We start from the raw sequence: 25,415 nt of genomic DNA on the forward strand, positions 1-25,415 counted from the left end.
AGCATTATGGTATATTCTAGACGGGAGTGTTTTACAGATGGATGAAGTACAACTTAGGGAGTCTAAGAAGAGTTAGTCTCTCAAAATTAGTGGAACCATTATGAATCCAGGCCGATTTCCAAAAAACCCCCTAAGATTGAGTTTTATTTTTATTTTTGAAATAGAAGACTTTCTGAAGACCTAGGCTATTACGAATGCTTGGGTTTGTTTTGGTGGTTACAGATTTCCTTACCTAGTTTTGGATCTTAACCTTAACCCTCTAAGTCTACTGGACTGTAGAACCCTGAGTAAAGTTTTCCAGGTAATGGTTGGTCATCACTGTTTCTCTTTGGGACTAAAAGTGGTTTGAGCATGAAGCTCTCAAAAGTAATCATGGAAATAATGTATAGATATGATGAAAGATTGAGCTTATCTCAGTTTATTTCAGTAGCTATACTGAAATATTTGGAAAAGTATAAAATTTATTTCAGTAGCTATACTGAAATACTTGAAAAAGTATAAAATTTAAAAACAAGTTTTAAGTGTATCTAGATCTACTTGATATATCTTAATGATGATGTACAAAATGTGCATGTAATATGAAGGACGTATAATTGTATTTTTAGTTGAAAGTGACACTAATGTGTTTACCCTTAACTGTAGTTAAAGCCCAAATAAAGGTCATTTTAAACAGTGCATGTATGTTATCTTCTAGTATGTGCCTGTGTATCTTGTAGTATTCTAACTCTTACATGCATGACATGTATGATGGAACAACTTTCTCAACAAAGATGAGAAAGTTGTTCCATCATTACTAATTTCCAAGCTGACATATATATAAGCACTGCTTTTCAGAATTTAACAGGAATATTATGTTGATGGGTGACCTGTTTTCTGCTTCTTATCTCTTCTTTAGTACAGCAGTTTGATAGAGAATATATTAAAATTATTTATGTAAAGTTATTTATGTAAACATACTTTATTTATATTTTTAGGAGTTGGAAAAGACTTTGGATGTATTTAATATAACTATAGCAAGACAACAGGCAGAAGTTGAGGTAATTCCAGATGTCTTTCAATAAGTAAAAATAAATCTAGAATTTATACAGATTTGATAGATGTTGTGATGTTATTGGTATTGTGCTGTAATATACTATTTCCTAAAAAGGCTTCAAATTTGCTTATTTGTATTATAAGAAAATTTGATGCACTGTTTTGCCACATGTATTTAAACCAGACAGGTTCTATGGGAAAAAAATTCTTTCTAACTAATTGGGCTTATCAAATACTGAGAGTTCATATTGAAGGTGAAAGCCAATTTTTCCCCCCCATTACCATTGCTTATAAGACAGTGGTGCTAAGTACCTGGTAATCCTAAATTCTGATGTTTGGCCAATGTTGTGGTTACTATGTTTTATTGTCAGTATGATTATTGTTTACAATTATTCACTAAAGTAGATAAGTTTTAGAAATATTCTGTTTCTTTAGATTACTAAATAAAGGATAATTTGTCATTTATTTGTAAATTTATTCATTTTAGGTAAAGAAAGCTGGATACAGGATTTTTAGAGAAGGAGCACAAGAGTCAGAGGATAATAAAGGATGGTTTAGCTGGCTGTGGACTTGGTCAGAATCACCTACTAAACAACAACCAGATCTTAAACCTGGAAGTATGTCCATTTCATTTGATAGTAGTGCAGTTAATCATCAGGCTATGGTAGTGTAGCTAACCATCAGGTGTGAAATTAAGTTTTGCAGGAAATTTTCTCTTTCATTAAAATAGACATTTTAAGTATATATACATATGATATATAATTATTATTATCAGTAAAATTACTATTAAATATTGTAAATATATGTGTTAAATAAAAATCAAATAAAATAAATTTTTAAAATCTTACTAATGCTTGCAAAAGAGCATTATGTCTAGAGGATTTAGTGAGTGCATATAGCACAGTCATAGATAAAATAAAAATTCCAAAAGGGTATAAACCACTGTAAATTTTTATCAAAATTATTTGTTGGAAAGATTTTTGCTTCCCAACAAAATGCTTAAGACCATGGAGGCTTATGGGCTTAGGTTTACATCCTAGATCTATTGTTTATTAGCAGTGTGGCCCTGGCAAATTATTTAAGCTCTCTTAACCTCAATTTCATCATCTGTAATAAAATGTGGAGAAATGATATTAATATTACCTACTTTGTACGCTAAGTATGTTGCTTAACACAATGCCATTAAGTGCCTAATACAGGTATCTATTTTGTGTGCTTAATACAAATATTTAGAAATTTATATTGTTAAATTTATGTATTTAGCAATTTATATTTTGGGAGAATAAACCTTCTAAAACTGGCAATGCCATCTAGCATTCAGTGAATATAATTTCTTAAAAGTATTATAAAAAGAGTAAAATTTGCATTTAATTTATTAAAAGCAGCTAAATTTTGGGTCGGTTTTATCTTTTTACCAGTTAAGAACATAAAACACTTCTTTATGGTTTTTAGGTCTTGAAGAAATGTTGACACCTGAAGAAAAAACTTTACTATATGAAGCAATTGGCTATAGTGAAACAGCAGTTGATCCAACCTTGCCAAAAACAGTAAAATGTTTTCTTGCCTTATACCTGAGCATTTAGTGATAGATATGCCTATTTTTAATCCTTTCAGAAATATATGTTACTGAGTTGTTCTGTGATCTTTCTTCGAGTCTATAAATATTGCATTTATTTTAGTTTCCAAGGTAGGGATAAAAATTGTCCCCTACTTTTTAGTGTTATGTGGTGATCCTTTAATATACGAAGGGTTGTTTTTGAAGTATTTTTCTGGTTTTTGGAAAGAATAAACTATATAAATAGGAGTGTTTGTTGTATTTATATATATATATATATATATGTATATATACATATAGATAATTTTTTTCATTTTATTCCTCTGAATATACTCTAGTTTGAAGCCATGAAGTTTTTTGTTCACTTGAAAAGTATGTCTATTATTCTAAGAGAACAACAACAAAAATCTGAACTGTTAGATATTATAGTGGAAGAATTGAGCACTTTGATTGTGCAAAGACCAGGAGCACAAGCAGTTAAGTAAGTATTAATTTATTTTCTCTTATCTGTAAGAAAGTATTTCACTGTGAGGTTGGAATTTAGTCATACAGTATTTTGTAAAGAATACTGTGGTTTAATTTGTCCTTTTGTATTTTTAGAAAGGTAGTTTTTTTCATTAATATATATATTTTGGGATTGTTAAAATAACACGTTCAGTAGAAAACTTCATGCCGAGAGACACTAAAGAATAATACAAAAATATCAGCAATCACACTTTTGAAAAAGAAACAGCATTAACAATTTTGTTTTTATCTGGGAATGTCTTTATTTTATCTTCTGTTTTAAAAATAGCTTTATTGAGGTATAATGCACATACCATACAATGCACCTATTAAAGTGTACAATTCACTTTTTTGTCACACTGTATTGTATACCAAATCCACATGGTATATTTACAAGGTTGTACAACAGTTATGATTACCTAATTCCAGAACATTTTAACACCCCGAAAAGGAAACACTAATACCCATTAGCAGTCACTCCCCATTGCTCCCTCTCCCCAGTGTCTGGTAAAAACTATTTTACTTTCTTTCTTTTTTAAAAAAAATTTATTTATTTATTTATTTATTTATGGCTGTGTTGGGTCTTCGTTGCTGCTCGCGTGGGCTCTCCCTAGCTGCGGCGCGTGGGGGCTACTCTTCGTTGTGGTGTGCGGGCTTCTCATTGCGGTGGCTTCTCTTGTTGTGGAGCACGGGCTTTAGGTGCACGGGCTTCAGTAGTTGTGGCTCGCGGGCTCTAGAGCGCAGGCTCAGTGGTTGTGGCACACGGGCTTAGCTGCTCCGTGGTATGTGGGATCTTCCCAGGGATCAAACCCATGTCCCCTGCATTGGTGGGCGGATTCTTAACCACCCGGGAAATCCCACTAATTCACTTTCTATTTCTAAGAATTTGTCTGTTTGGGGCATTTCATATTAATGGAATTATATAATATGTGGCCTTTTCTGTCTGGCTTCTTTTACTAATAGGCATATTTTCAAGGTTCATCCATGGTATAGCATGAATTAGTGCTTCATTCTTTTTTATTGCCAAATAATATTTCATTGTATGGATTCATCAGATGATGGATATTTTTTGTTTGTTTCCACTTTTTTGCTACTATGAAAAATGCTGCTATGAAAATTAATGGACAGTGTTTTGTATGGACAAGTTTCAAGTTTTCATGGGTGTATATACCTAGGAGTGGAATTGTTGCCTCAAATGGTAACTCTATATTTAACTTCTTGAGGAATTGACAGACTGTTTTCCAAAGCAGCAGCATCATTTTACATTCCCACCAGCATTGTGTGAGTTTTCCATTTAGCTACACCCTTGCCAACACTTCTCTGTCCTTTTGATTATAGCCATCCTAAATGAGTGTAAAGTAATATCTCACTGTGGTTTTGATTTGCACTTCCCTGATGGCTAATGATGTTGAGCATCTTTTCATGTATTTATTGGCTATTTCTGTATAGTTTTTTTGAGAACTGTCTATTAAATTCCTTTGCCCATTTTTTTCTTTTATTTAATTTTTAAAAAATTATATTGAAGTATAGTTGATTTACAATGTTGTATTAATTTCTGCTGTACAGCAAAGTGACTCAGTTATACATACATGTATTCTTTTTCATACTCTTTTCCATTATGGTTTATCACAGGATACTGAATATAGTTCCCTGTGCTATACAGTAGGACCTTGTTGTTTATGCATTCTATATATAATAGTTTGCACCTACTAATCCTAAATTCCCCCCTACCCCTTGGCAACCACAGGTCTGTTCTCTATGTCTGTGAGTCTGTTTCTGTTTCATAGGTAAGTTCATTGGTGCTATCTTTTAGATTCCACATATAAGTGATACTGTATGGGATTGTCTTTCTCTTTCTGACTTACCTCACTTAGTATGATAATCTTTAGGTCCATCCATGTTGCTGCAAATGGCATTATGTCATTCTTTTTTATGGCTGAGTAATATTCCATTGTATATACGTACCACATCTTCTTTATCCATTCCTCTGTTGATGAATGCTTAGGTTGTTTCCATGTCTTGGCTGTTGTAAATAGTGTTGCATTCAACATTGGGGTGCATGTACCTTTTCAAATTATAGTTTTCTCCAGATATATGCCCAGGAGTGGATTGCAGGATCATATGGCAACTGCAATTTTAGTGTTTTTGAGGAAACCCCATACTGTTTGCCATAGTGGCTGTACCAATTCACATTCCCACCAACAGTATAGGAGGGTTCCCTTTTCTCCACACCCTTTCCAGCATTTGTTATTTGTAGACTTTCTAATGATGGCCATTCTGACTAGTGTGAGGTGCTACCTTGTTGTAGTTTTGACTTACATTTCTCTAATAATTAGTGACATTGAGCATCTTTTCATCTGCCTGTTGGCCATCTGTATATCTTTTTTGGAGAAATGTCTACTTAGGTCTTCTGCCCATTTTTTGATTTACAGTGGTTTTGGTTTTTTTGTTGCTATTGTTACTGAGTTGTATGAACTGTTTGTATATTTTGGAAATTAAGCTCTTGTCAGTCGCATCATTTGCAAATATTTTCTCCCAGTCCGTAGGTTGTCTTTCCCTATTGTTTATGGTTTCCTTTGCTGTACAAAAGGTTGTAAGTTTGATTAGGTCCCATTTGTTTATTTTTGCTTTTATTTCTATTGCCTTGGTAGACTGACCTAAGAAAACATTGGTATGATTTATGTCAGAGAATGTTTTCCTATGTTCTCTTCTAGGAGTTTTATGGTGTCATGTCTTATGTTTAAGTATTTAAGCCATTCTGAGTTTATTTTTGTGTGTGGTGTGAGAGTATGTTCCAAATTCATCGATTTACGTGCGGCTGTCCAAATTTTCCCAACACCATTTGCTAAGGATACTGTCTTTTCTCCATTGTACATTCTTCCCTCCTTTGTCGAAGATTAATTAACCATAGTTGTGTGAGTTTATTTCTGGGCTCTCTATTCTGTTCCGTTGATCCATATGTCCTTGTGTCAGTATCACACTGTTTTGTTTACTGTAGCTTTGTAGTATTGTCTGAATTCTGGGAGGGTTATGCCTCCTGCTGTGTTCTTTTTCTTCAGGATTGCTTTGGCAATTCTGGGTCTTTTATGGTTCCATATAAAATTTAGGATTATTTGTTCTAGTTCTGTGAAAAATGTCATGGGTAATTTGATAAGGATCCCATTAAATCTGTAGATTGCTTTGGGTAGTATGGCCATTTTAACAATATTAATTCTTCCAATCCAAGAGCATGGGATATCTTTCCATTTCTTTGAATCATCTTCAGTTTCCTTTATTAATGTTTTGTACTTTTTATAGCATATGAGTCATTAACCTCCTTCGTGAAGTTTATTCCTACGTATTTTATTTTTTGATGCTATTTTGTAAGGAATTGTTTGTTTACATTCCCCTTCTGATATTTCATTGTTAGTGTAAAGAAATGCAACCAATTTCTGTATGCTAATCTTGTATCCTGCTACCTTGCTGAATTCGTTTATCAGTTCTAGTAGGTTTTATTTGTGGAGTCTTTAGGGTTTTCTGTATATGGTATCATGTCACCTGCATATAATGACAACTTTACCTCTTCCCTACCAATTTGAATACCTTTTATTTCTTTTTCTTGTCTGATTCCTGTGGCTAGGACTTTCAGTACTATGTTGAAGAGAAGTGATAAGAGTGGGCATCCTTGTCTTGTTTACATTTTAGCAGGAATACTTCTGAGTATTATATTGGCTGTGGGTTTGTCATAAATAGCTCTTATTATGTTGAGATATGTTCTCTCTATACCCACTTTGGTAAGAGTTTTTATCATGAATGGATGTTGAATTTTATTGAATGCTTTTTTGCATGTATTGAGATGATCCTGTGGTTTTTGTTTTTTCTTTTGTTGATGTGGTGTATCAAATTGATTGATTTGTATTTGTTGAGCCATCCTTGTGAACTTAGGATGAATCCCACTTGGTTGTGGTGTATGATCTTTTTTATGTATTGTTGAATTCAGTTTGCTAATATTTTGGTGAGAATTTTTGCATCTATATTCAACAAAGATATTGGCCTATAATTTTCTTTTTGGTAGTGTCTTTGTCTGGTTTTGGTATCACGGTGATGTTGGCTTCACAGAATGTCTTTTGGAGTGTTACTTCCTCTTCAGTCTTTTGGAAGAGTTTGAGAAGGATCGGTTTAAGTTCTTCTTTGTATGTTTGGTGGAATTCACCTGTGAAGCCATCTGGCCCTGGACTTCTGTTTGTAGGGAGTTTTTTTCATTACAGATTCTGTTTCACTTCTAGTGATCAGTCTGTTCAAGTTATCTATTTTTTCTTGATTCCGTTTGGGTGGGCTATATGTTTCTAGAAAGTTGTCCATTTCCTCTAGGTTGTCAAATTGGCATATAACCATTCATAGTATTCTCTTATGTTTTTTTGTAATTCTACAGTATCACTTGTGATTTATTCTCTTTCATTTCTTATTTTGTTTATTTGGGTCTTGTCTCTTTTGTTCTTGGTGAGCCTGCTCAGAGGTGTGTCAATTTTGTTTACCCTTTCAAAGACCCAGCTCTTGGTTTTACTGATTTTTTTCTATTGTTTTTTTAATCTCTATTTTATTTGTTTCCCCTCTGGTCTTTAATTGTCTCCTTCCTTCTGCTAACTTTAGGTATAGTTTGTTCTTCTTTTTCTGATTCTTTTAGGTGGTGGGTTAGGTTATTGGAGATTTTTCTTCTTTTTTAAAGAAGGCCTGTGTTACTCTGAACTTTCCTCTAAGAACTGCTTTTGCTGCATCCCATAGATTTTGTTGGTTGTGTTTTCATTGTCCTTTGTCTCAAGGTGTATTTTAATTTCTTTTTTTTTTTTTTGCGGTACACGGGCCTCTCACTGCTGTGGCCTCTCCCGTTGCGGAGCACAGGCTCCGGACGCGCAGGCTTAGTGGCCATGGCTCACAGGCCCAGCCGCTCTGCGGCATGTGGGATCCTCCCGGACCGGGGCACGAACCCGTGTCCCCTGCATCGGCAGGCGGACTCTCAACCACTGCGCCACCAGGCAAGCCCTAATTTCTTCTTTGATTTCATTGTTGACCCATTGGATTTTTTAGTAGCATGTTGTTTGGTCTCCATATAATTATTTTTTTTCTCATTTCTTTTTCTATGGTTGATTTCTAGTTTCATGCTGTTGTGGTCATAATAGTTGTTGAGATAATTTCTATACTCTTGAATTTGTTGAGTCTTGTTTTGTGCCCTAGTATGTGGTCAATCCTAGAGAATGTTCCATGTGCACTTGAATGTGTATTCTGGTTTTTTGGATATAATGTCCTAAAAATATCAATTAAGTCTAACTGTTGTATTTTATCATTTAGGATCTCTGTTGCCTTATTGATTTTCTGTCTCAAAGATCTGTCCATTGATGTGAATGAGGTGTTAAAGTCTCCTACTATTGAATTCCCATTAGTTTCTCCCTTTATGTCTGTTAGTATTTGTTTTATGTATTTGGGTACTCCTGTATTAGGTGCATATATATTGATGAGTGTAAAATCCTCTTGTGTCGATCCTTTTATCATTATATAGTGTCCTTCTTTATCTTTCTTTATGGCATTTGTTTTAAAGTCTATTTTGTCTGATTCGAGTATTGCGACCCTCACTTTTTTGTCGTTTCCGTTTGCATGAAATATGTTTTCCATCCCCTCACTTTCAATCTATGTGTGTCCTTTGCTCTAAGGTGGGTCTCTTGTAGGCAGCATATTGTAGGCTCTTGTTTTTTTGATTCAGTCTGCCACTCTTTGTCTTTTGATTAGAGCATTTAGGCCATTGCCACTTAAGGTAATTATTGATAGATATGTATTTATTGTTTTTTTAAACCTTGTTTTCCAGTTGATTCTGTGTTTCTTCTTTGTTCCTTTTTCTTTTTCTTTTTTTTTTTTTTTTTTTTTTGCGGTACGCGAGCCTCTCACCGCTGTGGCCTCTCCTGCTGCGGAGCACAGGCTCCAGACGCGCAGGCTCAACGGCCATGGCTTATGGGCCCAGCCGCTCCGCGGCATGTGGGATCTTCCCGGACCGGGGCACAAACCTGTGTCCCCTGCGTCGGCAGGCGGACTCTCAACCACTGTGCCACCAGGGAGGCCCTCTTTTTCTTTTTTTTTTTTTGACCATGCCACACGGGTTGTGGGATCTTATTTCCCTGACCACGGATCGAACTCGGGCCCTTCTCAGTGAGAGCGCAGAGTCCTAACCACTGGACCTCCGGGGAATTCCCCTACTTTTCTTTTTTGTGGTTTGATGATTTCCTTTTATTTTATGCCTTTGTTTTCTTCTTTTAGGTTTTAGTGAATCTACTGCAGGTTTTTTATTTGTGGTTACCCTGTTTTTTGAGTATTTTTACCCCTTGCTATATACTTGCTTTAGAGTGATAGTCATATAGGCTCAAACACATTGGAAAAAAAACAAAAACAAAGAATCTACCTTTTCTTATTCTTCTCCCCCTCATTTTACAATTTTGAAGTCCTCTTTTACTTCTTCATGTTTATCCTTTTGCTGTTCATTGTGGTTATCATTGTTTTCACAAGATTGTTTTGATTTTTTAAAATATAAAAATATATGGGGTTATTTAACTGATTTACTTGCCAGTTGTGATTTTCTCTTTCCTATAGACTCTTGCTTCTTTTCTGTTTTGAAAAGACTTGTCTGTGTTTCTTTTAAGATAGGTTTAGTATTGCTGTATTCTTTTAGTCTTTGCTTGTCTGAGAAATTCTTTATCTCTCCTTCTATTCTAAATGATAATCCTGCTGGGTAGAGTATTCTAGGTTGCATATTTTTCGCTTTTAGGGTTTTGAATGTATCTTGCCATTCCCTTCTGGCCAAAAACATTTCTGTAGAGAAATGAGCCCATAGCCTTATGGGGATTCCCTTGTAATTACCTCTTAGTTTTTCTCTTGCTGCCTTTAGAATCCTCTCTTTAATGTTTAACTTTTGACATTTTGATTATAATATGTCTTGGTGTGGGTCTGTGTGGGACTCTGTGCTTCCTGTACCTGGATTTCTGTTGCCTTTTTTAGTTGAGGGAAGTTTTCGGCCATAATTTCTTCAAATACTTTTTCAATCCCCTTGTCTCTTTCTTCGCCTTCTGGAATCCCTATTATGTGTAGATTGTATATTATCGCATAGGTCTCTTATATTGCTTTCATTTTTTTTTTCAATTTGGCTTTCTGTCTGCTGTTGTGATTGGGTGATTTCCATTATTCGGTCTTCCAGATCACTTATTCATTCTTCTGCATTATTCATTCTCTTATTCATTGCCTTTAGCACACTTTTTGTCTCAGCAAATGAGTTTTCTAAGTTTTCTAGACTCCTCATTATATTTTCTAGTTCCTTTTTTAAAAATAAATTTATTTATTTTATTACTTATTTATTTATTTAAGCTGTGTTGTGTCTTTTGTTGCTGTGCACGGGCTTTCTTTGGTTGCGGTGAGCGGGGGCTACTCTTCGTTGCAGTGCATGGGGTTCTCATTGCGATGGCTTTTTGCGGAGCATGGGCTCTAGGCCCATGGGCTTCAGTAGTTGTGGCACACGGGCTCTAGAGCACAGGCTCAGTAGTTGTGGCGTACGGGCTTAGTTGCTCCGCAGCATGTGGGATCTTCCCAGACCAGGGCTCGCACCCGTGTCCCCTGCATTGGCAGGTGGATTCTTAACCACTGTACCACCAGGGAAGCCCTCTAGTTCCTTTTTATAGTACTCTGCATTTCTGTCAATAGCCTTTCTTAATTCCTTCAGTATTTTCATTATTTCCTTTTTGAACTCAGTGTCTGTTAGAAGATGTCTGTTTCATTGTTTGTTCTTTCAGGGGAATTCTCTTGATCTTTTAACTGGGAGTGTTTCCTCTGCTTCCTCATTTTACTTATATTTCTCTTACTCTGTGAATTTCAGAGAAACTATTGTCTACTGTGGTCTTGGAGGGCTTTTTATATGTGTGAGCATCCCTGGGTAGCTTGTGTGGGTTTAATATATTTGGTGTGAGGACTGTTTTTAGTATGAGTGCCTGTGGCCTCCTTTCCTCAGTATGTGCTGGCTGTTATCCCCATTAGTAGGGGGTGTGTAGATGCAGCTACTGGCACCCACTCCCAGGGCACTTGGTGGCAATGGCAGCTCGTGTGCGCCTACAGAGCCCATGATGACGGCAAAGGCAGCTTGCAACCGCTCCTGGAGCCTGCAAGGGTGGCAGCAGCAGCTCAAGATTGCTCCTGGAGCCCAGGAGGGCAGCAGCGGTGGCTTGCAACCTATCCTGGAGCCTTTAGCGCCTCTTTTTAAAGAGCACTAATCCCATTTATGAGGGCTCTGCCCTAATGACCTAATCACCTCCCAAAAGTCCTACCTCCAAATAACCATCACATTAGGCATTAGAATTTCAACAAATGAAATTTGAGGGACACAGACATTCATAACATAGCAGCTTGTGTTTGTCCCCTGGCTTCAGGAAGCCACACCAGGAATATTGCCCACTGCTTTGCTAGGGAATGGGGATGATAGGCAGATAAACAGAAATGCCAGAGTTCTGTCTTTCTGAAATTCAGCTGTCTTTTCCTTCTTTCATTTTTCCCTGGTTGCTGTAAGCTTTTTATTAAATTCCAGACTTGCAAGTAAGTTGATTCTGGGAGTTTTTGCTAGTTTAATTGTCATTTCAGTGGAGAAACTTGATTATCTGAGCACCTTTTTCTGTCACTTCCAAAGACAATACTTATCCGTTAACTTTTTTAAAAAAAGGCTTTATTATTTTAGAGCAGTTTGAGGTTTACACCAAAGTTTAGAGGGAGGTATAGACATTTCTCATATACCTTCTACCCCTACACATACAGAGCCCCCCCACAATTATCAACACCACTCACCAGAATAGTACATTTTTACTAAAAATGAACCTACACTGGCATAATCACCCGAAGTCCATAGTTTACATTGTGGTGCACTCTTGTTGTACATTCTGTGGTATGGACAACATAGAATGCCAAGTGTCCATTGTTACAGTATCACACACAGTATTTTCACTGCTCTAAAAATCCTCTTTTCTGCTATTCGTTCCTTACTCACTCCCCCAACCACTGATTGTTTTACTGTGTTCATAGTTTTGCCTTTTTTAGAATGTCCTGTAGTTGAAATCATACAGTGTGTAGCCTGGCTTCTTTCACTTAGTGATATGCATTTAAGCTTCCTATATGTCTTTTCATGAATTGATTGCTCATGGTTTTTAGCACTTAATAACATTGCATTGTCTGGATGTACCACAGTTTGTTTATCCATTCACCTACTGAAGGACATCTTGGTTGCTTCTACGTTTTGGCAGTTATGAATATAGCTGCTGTAAACAGCTCTGTACAGGTTTTATATGGACATTAGTTTTCAGCTCCTTTGGGTAAATATCAAGGAGACGATTGCTGGATCACATGGTAAAAATATGCTTAATTTTGTAAGAAACCACCAAACTTTCTTCTAAAGTAACTGTACCATTTTGAATTCCCACCAGCAATGTATGAGAGTTCCTATTGCTCCATCTCCATCCTTGTCATTACTTGGTGTTGTCATTATTCCAGATTTTGGTCATTCTAAAATGTGTGTAGTTGTATGTCACTGTTGTTTTAATTTTCATTTCCATGATGACATATGATGTAGAGCATCTTTTCATATGCTTATTTGTCAGTCTTATTTGGTGAGGTGTCTGTTAAGATCTTTAGCCCACTTTTTAATTGTGTTGTTTGTTTTCTTCTTGTTGAGTTTAAGGTGTTCTTTATATATTTTAGATAACAGGTCCTTATCAGATGTGTTGTTCACAAATATTTTCTCCTATTCTGTGGCTTATTTTCTTATTCTCTTAAAATTAATATCTACCATAATTATTACTGTTTTCTATTTATTGCCCTTCTTTGTTCCTGTTTTTGTCTACCATGTCTTTTCTTTTTTTTGCAGTTTAATTGAACATTTTGTATGATTCCATTTTCTCTCTTTTCTTGGCACATCAGTTAAAATTTTTTAAACTTTTTTTAGTGGTTGCCCTAGAGCATTTAATATACTTTTTTGTTTTATTTTATTTTAATTTTTAAAAAAATATTTAATTTTTATTGGAGTATAGTTGATTTAAAATGTTGTGTTAGTTTCTGCTGTACAGCAAAGTGAAAAACTTATACATACACATATACACTCTTTTTTAGATTCTTTTCGCATATAGGTCATTACAGAGTATTGAGTAGAGTTCCCTGTGTTATTCAGTAAGTCTTCATTAGATATCCATTTTATATATAGTAGTATGTATAGCTTTTTTCTTTTTTGCCTTTTTATTTATTTAATTTTTTTAACATCTTTATTGTGGAATGCCATTTTGCTTTTTTTTTTTTTTTGCAGTACGCAGGCCTGTCACTGCCGTGGCCTCTCCCGTTGCGGAGCACAGGCTCCAGACGCACAGGCTCAGCGGCCATAGCTCACGGGCCCAGCTGCTCTGTGGCACGTGGGATCTTCCTGGACTGGGGCACGAACCCGTGTCCCCTGCGTGGGCAGGCGGACTCTCAACCACTGCGCCACCAGGGAAGCCCCCCCCTTTTTTTTTAAACGTCTTTATTGGAGTATAATTGCTTTACAGTGGTGTGTTACTTTCTACTTTATAACAAAGTGAATCAGTTATACATATACATATGTCCCCATATCTCTTCCCTCTTGTGTCTCCCTCCCTCCCACCCTCCCTATCTCACCCCTCTAGGTGGTCACAAAGCACCGAGCTGATCTCCTTGTGCTATGCGGCTGCTTCCCACTAGCTATCTGTTTTACGTTTGGTAGTGTATATATGTCCATGCCACTCTCTCACTTTGTCCCAGCTTACCCTTCCCCCTCCCCGTATCCTCAAGTCCATTCTCTAGTAGGTCTGTATCTTTATTACTGTCTTGTCCCTAGGTTCTTCATGACCTTTTTTTTTTTTTTTAGATTCCATATATATGTGTTAAAATATGGTATTTGTTTTTCTCTTTCTGACTTACTTCACTCTGTATGACAGACGCTAGGTCCATCCATCTCACTACAAATAACTCAATTTCGTTTCTTTTTTTTTTTTTTTTTTACAACTGATCTAAGTCTGCTTTGAAATAATACTATACTATTTCACAGGTGATGTGAGTACCCAGTAATAACAAAATATCTTAATTCCTTCCTCTAATCCCTTGTGTCGTTCCTGTTATTCAATACACTGTTAGATTATTAACAATGAACATACTAATAATCTGTTAGGACAATTAAATGTTTGCATTTTACCCTCACTTTCCTACTTCAGTGTTCTTTCTTTATGTAATCTGAGTTTCCAACTTAGAATTATTTTCTTCTCTCTACGTAACTACTTTTAATATTTCTTGAAAGGCAGGTCTAATGGCAACAATTTTTCTTGATTTTTGTTTGTCTGAGGAAGTCTTTACTTCTTTACTTTTGGAGGGAAAGTTCACAGGGTACAGAATTCTAGTTTAGAGTTTTTTGCTCTTACACTTTAAAATATTTGTTATACTCTGTTCTTGCTAGTATGGTTTCTGAGAATGTGGAAGTAATTCTTATCTTTGCTTCTCTATAAATAAGGATTTTTTTTCCCCTCTAGCTCTTTTTAGGCTTTTTTTCTTTATATGTGATTCTCTGTAGTTTGAAAATATGCCTAGGTGCAGTAGGTATTTTTGTTTGTTTGTTTTGTGGGGGTTTTTTTTGGCATTTATTCTGCTTGACGTTCTCTGAGCTTCCTAAATCTGTTATTTAGTGTCTGATGTTAATTTGGAGAAATTCTCAATCATTATTGATTGAAATATTTCTTCTGTTCCTTTCTCTCTTCTCCTTTTGGTATTCCCATTACTTGTACGGTACAACTTTTTTAGTTATGCATGGATATTCTCTTCTGATTTCTTAGAAATGCTTTCTGTATTTTTATGATTTTTCTGATATATTCTCCAGCTCAGGGATTTCCTTAGCTGTGCAACTGTGCAGTCTCCTAATAAGCCCATCAAAGTCATTCTTGTTACAGTGTTTTTTATCTTTAGCATTCATTTTTGGTTTTCTTAGGATTTCCATCCCTCTGTTTACATTGTTCATCTGTTCTTGCAGATTGTCTACTTTATCTGTTAGACATATTAACCGTTAGACATATTAATTGTAGTTGCTTTAAATTTCTAGTCATGTAATTCCAGCATCCCTGCCATGTTTGGTTCTGATGTTTGCTCTGTCGCTTCAAATTGTGTTTTTTGCCTTTTTGTATGCCTTGTTATTTTTTCCTGATAGCCAGACATTATATACTGGGTAAAAGGAATTGCTGTAAATAGGTCCTTAATAATTTGGTTATAAGATGTGGTAGAAAGGGAAGAGTTCTGTAGTCCTGTGATGAGCTCTCAGTCTTTGAATGAGCCTGTACTATGAACTTAACAAGATTTTCTCAGTTTTTTTCCCTACCCCCTTAGGGGGGATAGAATGGGTAGTATGGGCTGGAGTTGGGTATTTCCCTCCCCCCATATGGAGTGGTAGACTTTACTGGAGTTGGATATTTCCCTTCCCTTGGTCATTTTGGCTCTGATAATACCCCATTAGGTAAGTCTCTAGTTAACTCGTTTCTCCAGAGGACAGGCCTTGCTAAGAACAACAGAGTGCTCTGGTATATTTTTAAATGGTTCATCGTCCTCTCCACTTGCCTGAGGAGGGGATATTTCTCCAATATTTACTGTGGGAACCTGGTCCAATTCCTGGAGGTGTATCTCAAATTATTTGGGGTACTCCCCTGTGGCTGAGTCCCCTTAGAGTTTTTTATTTTAATTAATTTTCATTGGAGTATAGTTGCTTTACAATATTGTGTTAGTTTCTGATGTACAGCAAAGCAAATCAGTTATACATATACATATATCTGCTCTTTTTAAAATTTCCTTCCCATTTAGGTCACCAGAGATCATTGAGTAGGGTTCCCAGTGCTAAACAGTAGGTTCTCATTAGTTATCTATTTTATACATAGTAGTATATATATGTCAATCTCAATCTCCCAATTCGTCCCCCTTCTCCCCCCCTCCTTGGTAGCTATAAGGTCTCTACATCTGTGACTCTATTTCTACTTTGCCAGTAAGTTCACCTGTACCATTTTTCTAGATTCCACGTATAAGTGATATTATACAGTATTTGTTTTTCTCTTCCTGACTTACTTCACTCTGTATGGCAATCTCTAGGTCCATCCACGTCTCCACAAATGGCACTGTTTCCTTCCTTTTTATGGCTGAGTAATATTCCATTGTATATATGTATCATGTCTTCTTTATCCATTCCTCTGTCATTGGACATTTAGATCGCTTCTGTGTCCTGGCTATTGTAAATAGTGCTGCAGTGAACATCAGGGTGCATGCATCCTTTCGAATTATGGTTTTCTCTGGATATATGCCTAGGAGTGGGATTGCTGGGTCATCTGGTAGCTCTATTTTTAGTTTTTTAAGGAACCTCCATACTGTTCTCCATAGTGGCTATACCAATTTACATTCCCACCAGCACTGTAGGAGGGTTCCCTTTCCTCCACACCCTCTCCAACATTTATTGTTTGTAGATTTTTTGATGATGGCCATTCTGCCCGGTGTCAGGTGATGCCTCATTGTAGTTCCCTCTGGAGTTTTTAACTCTCAGAGTTGTCTACACCAAGTCTCCAGCAATTCAGTTACAGTTTAGGTTTTCCAACCTTGGCTCTAGTGTCCGTGGTGGTTTCCTTTTTGTAGATCTCTGCTGTGGTAAGCCATGACTCCACTCCCTGTCTGTGTCTTCAGTCTTAGGGGCAGCAGTTCGCCCTGTGTACTCCCCTCTCTTACATATCAAAGAAGAGTTGTTGATTTTTTGGTTTGTTCAGCTTTTTACTTGTTATTAATATGGAGTGGTGACTTCAAACTCCTTTCATAGGGAACCAGAAACCCCTGACCCTTCAAAAGCTTCTTAATCTGGAAATCAACATGTGAATAGAGTTCTTTGTGAATTAATCTGTGTCAGTTTAGATCTAATAGTTGTGTGTTTTCTTCGGTGTGCATGGAATGGAGTAGCAAGAAATGCAAAGTGAAATTTTTTTTTTAATAAATTTATTTTTATTTTTGGCTGTGTTGGGTCTTCATTGCTATGAGCGGGCTTCCTTTAGTTGCGGGAAGTGGGGGCTGCTCTTCGTTGCAGTGTGTGGGCTTCTCATTGCAGTGGCTTCTTGTGTTGCGGAGCAGGGGCTCTAGGTGCACGGGCTTCAGTAGTTGTGGCTCGCAGGCTCAGTAGTTGTGGCTCATGGGCTCAGTAGCTCTGCGGCATGTGGGATCTTCCCGGACCAGGGCTCAAACCCGTGTCCGCTGCATTGGCAGGTGGATTCTTAACCACTGCGCCACCAGGGAAGCCCTAAAGTGCAATTGTTTTTATTTTTATTTTTATTTTTTTTAATTTGAAAAATACTTTAAAATTGTACTGATTGCTAATTTCTGTCCTATCTTTTTTCATGCAGATTTGAAACCAAAATAGGTTCATTTCATGTTACTGGCTTACCAGATAATTCAACAAAACCCCGCCTCCTGTCTTCATTGGATGATGCTGCATCACTCTTCCGAATTATATTTGAGATAAATCCATTAGATGAAACTGTTGCTCAAAGGTGTATCATAGAAGCTGAACCTTTAGAAATGCTATATGATGCAGTAAGCATTTTTCTAATTCCTAAGTTTTAATATATTTCACTTTGCCTTGAGTTTGTGCCTCATGTTAATGATGCTTATTTTAACAGAGAACAGTAAATAGTATAGTGGAATTCTTCAGACCTCCAAAAGAGGTAAATCTAGCACAGCTGACTTCAGTGACTTTGACAAAACTTGAAGAATTTCGTGATAAGACTGCAGCAGGTAAATGCCAGTATTAATGTTGGTGAATTAAGTACTTATCCTATACTAAACTTTCAGTCATGTTATGCTGATTTTAGTAAAGTACTTTTTGAGTTTATATTTGTAGACTAGATACAGTTTTAATTGATGCTAATTTGGTACCTTTATATTTAAATTTAGATATAATGATAATCATTTCTTTTTTTTTTTTTTCGGTACGCGGGCCTCTCACTGTTGTGGCCTCTCCCGTTGCGGAGCACAGGCTCAGGACGCGCAGGCTCAGCGGCCATGGCTCACGGGCCTAGCCGTTCCACGGCATGTGGGATCTTCCCGGACCGGGGCATGAACCCATGTCCCGTACATTGGCAGGTGGACTCTCAACCACTGCGCCACCAGGGAAGCCTGATAATCATTTCTTATACTTAGAAAGGTCTAACCTATGTACCACATTCAAGTTAATTGCAAAATTTTTTTAGGATTTTTGAAATTCTGTTTATGACAGAAACTGGCCTGTCATTTTTCTTTCCTGTAGTGACCTCCAGATTTTAGTATACTGGCCTCAGAAAATAAAAGTTCCTTCCTTTATTCTCTTGGAGAGTTTGTGTAAGATTGGTTTGTTCAGCCAATTGGTTTGTTGGGTCTCATTTCTTCTTTCAGTGTTTGGCATTATTTGAGTTTGGAGATTTCTTTGGGGAATATTTTAAATTAGAGATTCCATTTTCAAAATATATTTGACTATAGAGATGATCTCTTTGGTTTTTAATGCTTTGTAGTTTGTTGAGACTTGCTTTCTGGCTCAATATGTGGTAATTTAAAAAATATTCCACATATGTTTGAAAGCATATCTGTATATATCCTTTAAGTCACATTTGTTTATCATGTACTTCAAATATTTTGTATCATTACTGGATTTTTTTCCTTCGTTTCACCATATTTTAACAGTTATTTAGAGAAGTATATGAAAAACACCAAACTTTCCATTTGGATTTGTCTATTTCATGTAGACGTGTAATTTTCTTCCTTATAAAGTTTGGTGCTATATTAGTTACATGCAGAGATTTTTTTCCCCAATGAACCAAATCTTTTATCTGTATGAAGTTGTCAATATTTTTAGTAATGCTTTAATTTTTAATATCTTTTCTTTTTTGTTCTGATATTAGTATGGATATTCTAGGTTTCTTTTGGTTATAATTTGCCTGCTATATGTGTTTTTATTCTTTTACTTTTTCCCTCTATCTTTATTTTTAGACGTGTCATGTCAACAACATATAGTGTGATGTTTTTCAGGCTGTGATACTGACAGTCATGTTTCTTGACCTTTCTTTCCTGCCTTTGGATAAATTCTAGCATTACTTCCTCCACTCCCACCCTTGTACCATTTGAAACTTAAATATTCTCTTTCTCTTTTTACTGTAGTGATTAAAACACAAATTTTTGTTGAAATAAAATTTAATAAAACATTTTACCTTCTCCCAGTCATTGCAAGGAACACTTTAGAACACTTGAACTCCTTTCACCATCCTCATTACTTACATGCTATTGTTATTTTTTTCTTGTTTTAACTTCATAGGACATTTTTTGTTTGTAGAGTCAATGCTGGTTTATAATTACCTATTTATCAACTACTTTCTTTGCTCTTCATTCCTATTTGAACTTAACACCTTTTATCTGGGATTATTTCCTTTCTTTTGGTAGTTCATTTATACATTTTTTTCTTTATTGAGAGTCTGCTGATGGCAAACTTTTTTGTTTGTTGTATTGTTTGGTTTTGGTCTGAAAGTAATTGTCCTCAGTTTTGAAGGATATTTTTTTACTGGATATGTAATTCAGAGTTGGTGATTATATTGTTCTTAGCACACTGAAGTGACCATTCTACTGTCTTTTGGCTCCCATTACTGATGTTGAAAATTCAGGTGTTAGTGTGTTTGCTGCTTCTTTGTAGATTATCTATCCTTTTTCTTTTACATTTAAGATGTTTTTATCTTTTATATTCTATAGGTTCAGTATGATGTATCCAACTGTGGACCAATCTGAGGATTGGTAGATTTAATTATTTCTAGAAAGTCCATCCGGAAAATTTCTAGCCATTAACTCTTCAGATTTTTTTTCTCTTGATTCTCTTCTTCTGGAACTCTGGCTAAATATATTTTAGCTTTTTTTACTCTGTCATTCTTCTTAACTTATATATTTTGTTTTCTTTCCATCTGTTTTTCCTCTGTTGCATGCTGGGTAATTTCCTTTAATTTATCTTCTGATTTTTACCGAATCCCTCTTCAGCTGTCTAATGTGCTTAATAATCTTCCCATTGCATTTAATTTCAATGATTATATTTTCATTTTAGGAATTCTGCTTTGTTATATTTAAAATCTGATTTTTTATTCTTTATTGTTCTCTTTCCCATGGATATCTTCAAACTTGTCTTTTATTTCTTCAAACATTATAAGCACAGTTGACCCTTGAATAATGCGAGAGTTAATCTATGTATAATTTACAGTGGGACCTCTGTATCTGTAGTTCTTCCACTTCCCCGGATTCAACCAACCAGACACCATGTAGAAATGTAAATATTTACTTTTGAAAAATATTCTTGTGTAAGTGGACTCACCTGTGTTGTTCAAGGGTCAACTGTATAGTTATTTTATATTGTCTCACCAGATAATTATCTCTTCAGTTCCATTATGTGAAGACTTTTGTGTTTTTCTTTCTCCTCTCTTTTATTTCTGCTGTTTCTTATCTTCATGTTAACCTTTGTCTTTTTGTTGATTCTTGATTGTGAGCTGCTCATTTTTATTGGAAAATTATTTGGGAGAATTCCCTGAAGTCTAGGATAAATGGACTTTCATTCAGGGAAGAATTTCATTTTTTCCTGCCAGGTATCTCGAGCATGTTGGTGGGACCACTATCTAAAGTCATTACTTGAGATATTTTGGAATGACAAGAGTTGTGCTGCATATCCACTTGAGGGCTGTATTGTGATTATGATTCACAGGGAGACTACCCCTTTTTCCCAGTTTTTCTCAGAGACATTCTTTACATTCTCCTGTGGGTAGATTTTAGGGACAGGGAGGTTTAACTTCTGGATTACTCTTACTTTGAGTATGTACCTTTTAGATCCCAGATTTATGAAAAGAACTCCTGCTAGACTCCTCATTTTTGTCATCTGTTCCTTATACTCTGTGAGGGTATAGAAAGGAGTTCCAAAGTTTACCAAGTGCAGAAAATGGTCTCAGGATAAAATTTTTATGGCTCCCATTTAAATCTGTTAGGTTTTGTCTTTCAATTTGATTTTTGGCTTCATAAATCCTTACTTTCTTGCCTACTCTTAGTGTTTTTAGTAGGTTTCGTTGTTGTTTGTTTGTTTTGCTTTATATCCAATGATTTTTGTTGCTCTTAGTGGAAGAGTAGGTTTGCCTACCTATTTATTCATGTTACCAAGATTTAGAAATCTAGTTAAATGTTTTAGTATAAGTTCAAGACTTTATCTTAGTTAAAATTCACTTTGGTAGATTCATCCATTTTCATAGAAAGTTCTGGTTGCTTTTTCTGGTTTACATACAGTTTTATTGAAGATGATTTAATCATCCAGGATTTTCATTGTCTCAGAGTAATATAAAGATCAAGTATCATTGTTCAGTATGGTAGATGTAGCTGTATTAAGTTCATGAATTGGGAAGAATTATATAGATTCTAATATTTCATGTAACTTAATATTTTTAGATGTGTATCTCCCCAGTTTTCCCAAATTGGGTTTATGGATCAAAAACTTCTTTTTGAAGAAGTATTCCAGTTTTGTACTCAGTTATATTTAATGAGTATACACATTGACTAACAAATATCTTACTTTATATTGAAAATATTTTGCTCAAGTTTATTTTAAAATTAATACTAATTTCACATTATTTTAAGGTTGTGCTACCAATTCATGTGGTTAATGATTCTCTATTTCTTGAGTAATTTGTGAAAACAATTCATTGTAAAGTTTTAACTTTTATGCAGGTCTGCTGTATATTATTGAAACACAGAAAGTTCTTGATCTCAAAATTAATTTGAAGGCCTCATATATTATTATCCCACAAGATGGAATTTTTAACCCTACATCAAATCTGCTTCTTTTGGATCTTGGTCATCTAAAGGTATATACTACTAATAATTATTTTATCATATGACACTTCTGGTGTTTCTTTGTTTAAGATGTATTTTGGTTTTTAGACGTTTGATTTGGTATATTAATTTTTAGCTTAATAGCAGAAACTAGGATTTGAGAAATCTTCCCTTCTGGCAAGTAAAGTGAAGTTTCATTTAATTAGATAGTTTCCCTACATTTCTAATAGGAAAATGACCAATTGAATGCTGAAGGTCAGGGGTGAACCTAAGAATTATATTTATAAAATTTGAGAGTAATGCTTGAGGAGTTTATTTCCTTTTTAATTTAAATTTATCACTTGGTCAATTAAAATGTATAGAGTGGAAGGGAGTTCTGGAAGTAATCAAATATATATTCATCCTTCTGAAATTTTTTGTGTGTATACTTCAAATATTGGCATTTTAATATTTCTATTAAATAATCCTAAAATTGAGAGATGGTCTTCTTGCATTTCACTTCTTATTCAATTATGTATGTTTTCCCCCTCAGTTTTGAGTAGAGAATACTTTTTTTTCAGTGTTTCTAGATCTATGCTGTTCAGTATGGTACCCACTGGCCGCATGTATTTCTTTAAGTTGATTAAAATTTTTAAAAATTCAGTTCCTTAGTTACATTAGCCACATTCAAGTGTTTAATAGTCACAGATGGCTGATGGCTACTGTATTAGAACAGATGGAGAACAATTCCATCATCATAGAAAGTTCTGTTGGACAGCAGTACTCCAGATCATGAAATGTAGAGGAATAACTCTAACAATTTAAAGACCCAGAAGGGATGGATAATATTGGAATGCTCTTTCTGGCTACCTAACAAATACGTGCCTTTCCTTAATATTGACATTCTCCTTTATTCTATATATATATATATATATATATATATATATATATATATATATATATATATATATATATTTTACTCTTCAGTTAGTAATTATGTAGACACTGCTGGATTTACATTTATAATAAAATTTTATACAGATAATTATTCATATTTGAAATTAGTTATGGAATTGGTTCATGGGCAGTACGGTATAGTGGAAACAGCCAGTGGAAAGGTATAGTGGTCAGAAGGATATCTCTCTAGTTTTATGACCTGAGGCAATTTGCTTAACCTTTTGCCTAAAATTTATTACCTTTCAAACAGATAATCAATTTTGATTGTCTACTTCACATGAACTATGTAAAATAAAGGGAAAAATGTTAAAATAAAAAATATATATACACATACGTGTGTGTGTGTTTATACATATATATATATATATATATATATATATATATATATATATGAATGAATAAGGTCTTTATATACTACTGTGAAGTGATCTCCAGGATACTTGAGTGAAAACAGTAGTATGCATAGTATACCAAGCAAGGGGAAGTACAACTATAACTTGCTAGGGATCGCATAAATGGCAGAGCTGGAACTAAAATTCAGGTACACTAATATTTAATTGTGGACTCTCACTTCTTCTTATAAAGTTATCTAAATATCTGTCATCGTGCCATGGAAACATTATGTAAGTTATATTTGTCTCTTAATTTTGTTTTTAATAAAAAGGCTTCTTAGCAGATTAAAAAATATTTTAGATCTGTTATTTACCAGGACTGGCTTTGTTCCCCCTTTTTAATATAAATGATTGGAAAATATAACTTAATATGTAAAACTTTACTTTATACCTGGCCTTCTCATTATATATGTCATGGATAAAGACATTTCTAATAGTCTTATAATGTATGTCAGCTTGTGAGTTTATCTTCTCCTGTTAAATTTTTATATTATAGTCTGAAAGATAAAAAAACTTTATATTTTCATTTTGAAGTAATTTAAACTATTAAAATTATCTTCAAGGTGACAAGTAAAATTCGTTCAGAATTACCAGATTTAAAACAAGGTGGGGCGAAACTTGAAGAGATAATGCATAGAGCTTATGATTCCTTTGATATTCAGCTTACAAGCATACAGCTGCTTTACAGCAGAGTTGGTAAGTATGCAGTGCATTATTTGTTGATTTGTTTTGCTGAAGTGATTAATTAGGTTTTTAGACAGTTTCTCTGAAGACTTTCATCCTAAATATGTTAGAACTTTTATATTTTTGAATTAGAGTGATAGTAGATATTTCCTAGGAGCAATATCTCAAGTAGGTGTGATTTTATCCCTCAAGAGACATTGTCAATGTCTAGAGACATTTTTTGTTGTCACGAGTGGGGAGTTGGGGCACTACTAGCATCTAGTGAGTGGAGGTCAGGGATGCTACTAAACCTCATACAATATGGGTGAAAGCCACCCCACAACAGACTTGGCCCAAATATCAGTAATGCTGAGATTGAGAAATCTGATCTATACCAGTGTTTTCTATACCTTTGGAAAAGGTTGGAAAACAATGGCACATATTTAAAGTGATATTTGTATTACACAATGGGATAACCAGAAGAGGCTGCTCAATGCCAGAGGCAGCCAGCTTAGGGGCTCTGATAGCCCAGTTACACAAAGACTGAAGAAGGTCACTATTTTAGGAATACCTTTACCCTATTCACTTTGGTGTACAAATAGGCATCTCTGATCTGGATCTAGTTTTTTAGTTGAAGTGACCAAAGCCAGAAATTCACTTGTCAGGAGCCACTAAAGTAGATAGAGAGCTCAGACTAGTTGAGCCCTCTTTCCACTGTCATATTGCTTCTGAATCTCCAGGGTGTTAGTGAACATTGAGATGTGTATATGGTGAAATATTAATTATCTGAGCCAACTAATAGAAGGAGAAGCAATGAGATCCTAAAGTTATGATTATTAAAAATGTTAGTGTATATAGGGCTGGAACATTTGATTTTTTTCTTTAACTGTATTTGCTTTAAGAGTAATGAACTTGGTTTTTTATCATATTTCAGTTGGTATAAAAGGAGCTCAGAAGTATAGTGGATGGCAAATGCAAATTGTTTATAGAAAAATCCATAAATTTATTTTCAAGGAATACATTACTATATTTTGGTGTGTTTGATACATTTTGGTAACTGGTTTTCAAAGTCCATGAGCCATACTTAATAGTTAAGATATTGAGATGCTTTGTAAAAAATTGTTTTCAGTATTTCATTATTATTATCTGAAAATTATTGGAATTCCTTGGAGTTGTTTTTGATAAACATTAACTATTCTTAAATAATTAAATCTTTTGGGGGTCAGGGTTTTTGTGACATTGGTGTTACTTTATGTAATTGTCATAGACTTCCCTGATAAATACTGAAACACATGCTTCTGAATATCTTGTTTTATCTGTAAGTTGAGAAGTGAAGGAAATATTTCATTTATCTCGGTACTGTTGGAATTTTAAAAATTGTAATAAAGTCCATTTTACTACCTGTCTTC

The 25,415-nt window shown here is 35.0% G+C and overlaps 1 protein-coding gene across 3 annotated transcripts in view; it reads left to right on the forward strand.

Annotated features, from left to right (window-relative positions):
* VPS13A (vacuolar protein sorting 13 homolog A) overlaps positions 1-25,415 on the forward strand; it is a 259,057-nt gene that overhangs the window by 39,287 nt on the left and 194,355 nt on the right. For all 3 annotated transcript variants that reach the window (XM_082614126.1, XM_082614124.1, XM_082614125.1), the window contains exons 14-21: positions 975-1,037; positions 1,520-1,649; positions 2,485-2,579; positions 2,926-3,068; positions 17,545-17,734; positions 17,821-17,935; positions 21,911-22,047; positions 23,907-24,039. In XM_082614126.1, coding sequence (XP_082470252.1) covers positions 975-1,037; positions 1,520-1,649; positions 2,485-2,579; positions 2,926-3,068; positions 17,545-17,734; positions 17,821-17,935; positions 21,911-22,047; positions 23,907-24,039 — 1,006 coding nt within the window. The remainder of the gene's footprint in view (positions 1-974; positions 1,038-1,519; positions 1,650-2,484; positions 2,580-2,925; positions 3,069-17,544; positions 17,735-17,820; positions 17,936-21,910; positions 22,048-23,906; positions 24,040-25,415) is intronic.

The sequence above is a fragment of the Mesoplodon mirus genome (assembly GCF_964341445.2).
Source record: "Mesoplodon mirus genome assembly, chromosome: 1".
Lineage (NCBI taxonomy): Eukaryota > Metazoa > Chordata > Mammalia > Artiodactyla > Ziphiidae > Mesoplodon > Mesoplodon mirus.